At 62.6% G+C, this 2770-nt stretch overlaps 1 protein-coding gene across 1 annotated transcript in view; it reads left to right on the forward strand.

Moving 5' to 3' along the window:
• The window catches only part of SHC1 (SHC (Src homology 2 domain containing) transforming protein 1), a gene marked incomplete at both ends in the record, with an annotated part of 2779 nt that extends 200 nt beyond the window's left edge, over nt 1-2579 (forward strand). The window contains 8 exons of the mRNA XM_010284600.1: nt 426-479; nt 601-652; nt 836-962; nt 1081-1249; nt 1458-1518; nt 1641-1805; nt 1897-2159; nt 2412-2579. Coding sequence (XP_010282902.1) covers nt 426-479; nt 601-652; nt 836-962; nt 1081-1249; nt 1458-1518; nt 1641-1805; nt 1897-2159; nt 2412-2579 — 1059 coding nt within the window. The remainder of the gene's footprint in view (nt 1-425; nt 480-600; nt 653-835; nt 963-1080; nt 1250-1457; nt 1519-1640; nt 1806-1896; nt 2160-2411) is intronic.
• Between the last annotated feature and the right edge of the window lie 191 nt (nt 2580-2770).

The following is a 2770-nucleotide window of genomic DNA, read 5'->3' on the forward strand; positions in this document are numbered from 1 at the left end:
GGCCAGGCGACTGGCTTTAGATGAGCAGGAATCCTCGTGTCCCACACCTCGGGCGCTGCTGGGGCAGGGGATCTCCCCAGCTTCTCTAAGGACTGTCTGGGTGGGTTGTGTGACCTAATGAGTGCCCACCTCGCCCCTGTCCCTGGGGGTGAAGAGGTTGGAGCGATACCCCACGTGCTTTGCAGGATGTGTCCTGGAGACCGAGAGACCCAAGTCCCCTGGCCTGGGGCCAGGTCTCCTCATTTTGACCCCACTGTTGGTATCCCAGCCCTTTTCCTAGTGGCTGTGGCTCATAACTAGGGCTCTGGAGGCTTGTAAGCCCCCATGCCAGGCCAGCCCTAGCAGGAGAGTGGTGGGCAGGAGGTGCTGCCTCTGGCTGGGTGCTGAGGAGCTCCTGGCTGCATCCAAGAAACTCTGCCTTGCAGATCATTGCCAACCACCATATGCAGTCCATCTCCTTCGCTTCTGGGGGAGACCCGGTGAGTATACGGGGTCCCCATCCACACGTGCCCTGCCCTGTGCCTCTCCTGCCCTCTCCCCAAAGTCTCGGGCACTGCACTCCCTGGCATCCCCGACTCACTGCCAGTGTCTCACCCACAGGACACAGCTGAGTACGTCGCTTATGTTGCCAAAGACCCCGTCAATCAGAGAGGTGAGGCTGCTGCCGAGGGTCCTAAATACTGGAGCCCCGTTTTGTGGATGTTTAGGTGCAGCTCCGTGTGGCAGGGAGGGACTGGGTCCCCCGTAAGGAAGCTCTGGGGTACATAGGGCAGGCTGAAGGGATGAAGAGCTTAACATTGGGATTCCACACTTCCATCCTGCCATTCCTCCCCAGCCTGCCATATCCTGGAGTGCCCTGAGGGCTTGGCACAGGATGTCATCAGCACCATTGGGCAGGCCTTCGAGCTGCGGTTCAAGCAGTACCTGAAGAACCCTCCAAAGCTGGTGACACCCCACGACAGGTAAGGGCAGGGCTGTGTGGGAAGGAGAAAGGTGGGAGGGTGTCCAAGATTTTGTAGTTCTGGAGTGGGATGCAGCCCTGGCTGCTGTCAACAGCTCATCTGTGCTGTGCCCTTCCAGGATGGCAGGGTTTGATGGCTCTGCCTGGGATGAAGAAGAGGAGGAACCAGCCCCAGATCACCAGTACTACAACGACTTCCCTGGCAAGGAGCCTCCCATCGGTGGGGTTGTGGACATGCGGTTGCGGGATGGGGCTGCTCAGACCCCCAATCACTTGGGGGCCACACTGGTAAGGCTCTGGGAACAACCTCATGGGGAGGCTCCATGTTACAAAGGGAGAGGCAGGGACCCCACCTGGGCTGTGGGCTCTTTGCTCAGGGTTATTCAACCGTGAGAGCTGTGGCACATGTCTCCCCAGCACCTCTAGCAGCCCAGGGTGTGGGGAGTGGGAAGGGATGGGGAGCGCAGTGGGGCTCACCACCCGCCTCTCCCTGCAGCCTGTTGGCCAGTCGTCCGGTGGGGAGTTTGACCCCCGGAAGCAGCACGCTCCTGCCCAAGGTAACGCGACGGACACGCCTGGTCCCCATCTGCTTTCCTGGACCCCAAGCTCTGACAATGGGCACTAGTGTTGGGGCCGAGGCAGGCTGGAGCCCTGCTGACCACAGTGCTCTTGGCTGCAGGGAGAGAGAAATACCCATCTCCGGCGGGTGCGTCCAGCCGCACGGACCTGTTTGATGACCCGTCCTATGTCAACGTGCAGAACATGGACAAGACACGCCAAGCGTCAGTTGCTGGCACGCCTGCAACGGCCAACGGCAGCACCCAGAGAGACCTCTTTGACATGAGTGAGTGGGGAGGCAGCCACAGCCATGCCTGGGCTGGGGGGATGCAGCTGTGAGGTTGGTCATGGTCTCCCCTCCTCCTCTCTTCCTGCAGAGCCCTTTGAAGATGCCCTGCGTGTGCCCCCATCTGTGCCCGTGGGGCTGCCCCCTGCCCAGGTGGTGGCTTCCATGGAGGAGCAGCTGAGACGTGAGCCCTGGTACCACGGGAAGATGAACCGCAAGGAGGCCGAGAAGCTGCTGAAGGTGAACGGAGACTTCCTGGTGCGGGAGAGCACCACCACCCCGGGCCAGTACGTGCTGACGGGTCTGCAGGGCGGGCAGCCCAAGCATCTGCTGCTCGTCGATCCTGAGGGAGTGGTGAGTCCATGTGACGTGCTGGGCGCAGAGCTGGCACAGCTTGGGGGGGTTACAAGAGCCACCAGGCCGTTGGGCTTCCCCCCCACTCCTCAGGGGATGCCTCTGGGCTTGCTTGGGGGACGGAGAGGGCCTGGTGGCCCGTGGCAGCGAAGGCAGCTCCCCCCAGCTCAGTGGCCAGCTCCTGGAGGCTGGTGGCTTTTGGCCTCCTGTGGCCCTCGGCAGCCTCCTGAGTGCCCCTTCCCTGCCCCCCAGGTGCGGACGAAAGACCACCGCTTTGAGAGCGTCAGCCACCTCATCAGCTACCACATGGACAATCACCTGCCCATCATCTCGGCCGGCAGCAAAAAAAAAAGCTCCCGGGGACCGTGGTCCACCGCCCCCCGGCCCTGCTCCCTGCCCCGGGGAGCCCTCGGACTCTCAGTCGGGTGCTCTGCCTGGGACTGAGCATGGACTTGACTGGGGACGGGGCCCGTCCCGCTCTGCCCCGTGGAGCTGGTGGCTGCGGGGGGCATGGGCAGTGTGGCGTGAGCTGCCTGCAGGGCTGGGGGACTGTTCTTGCCAAAGCCCCTGCCTCCTCCCCGCTCCAGCCTTTGCACAGCAGCTCAGCTCCT

Source organism: Phaethon lepturus, unplaced genomic scaffold, assembly GCF_000687285.1.
Source record: "Phaethon lepturus isolate BGI_N335 unplaced genomic scaffold, ASM68728v1 scaffold24783, whole genome shotgun sequence".
Taxonomy (NCBI): Eukaryota; Metazoa; Chordata; class Aves; order Phaethontiformes; family Phaethontidae; genus Phaethon; species Phaethon lepturus.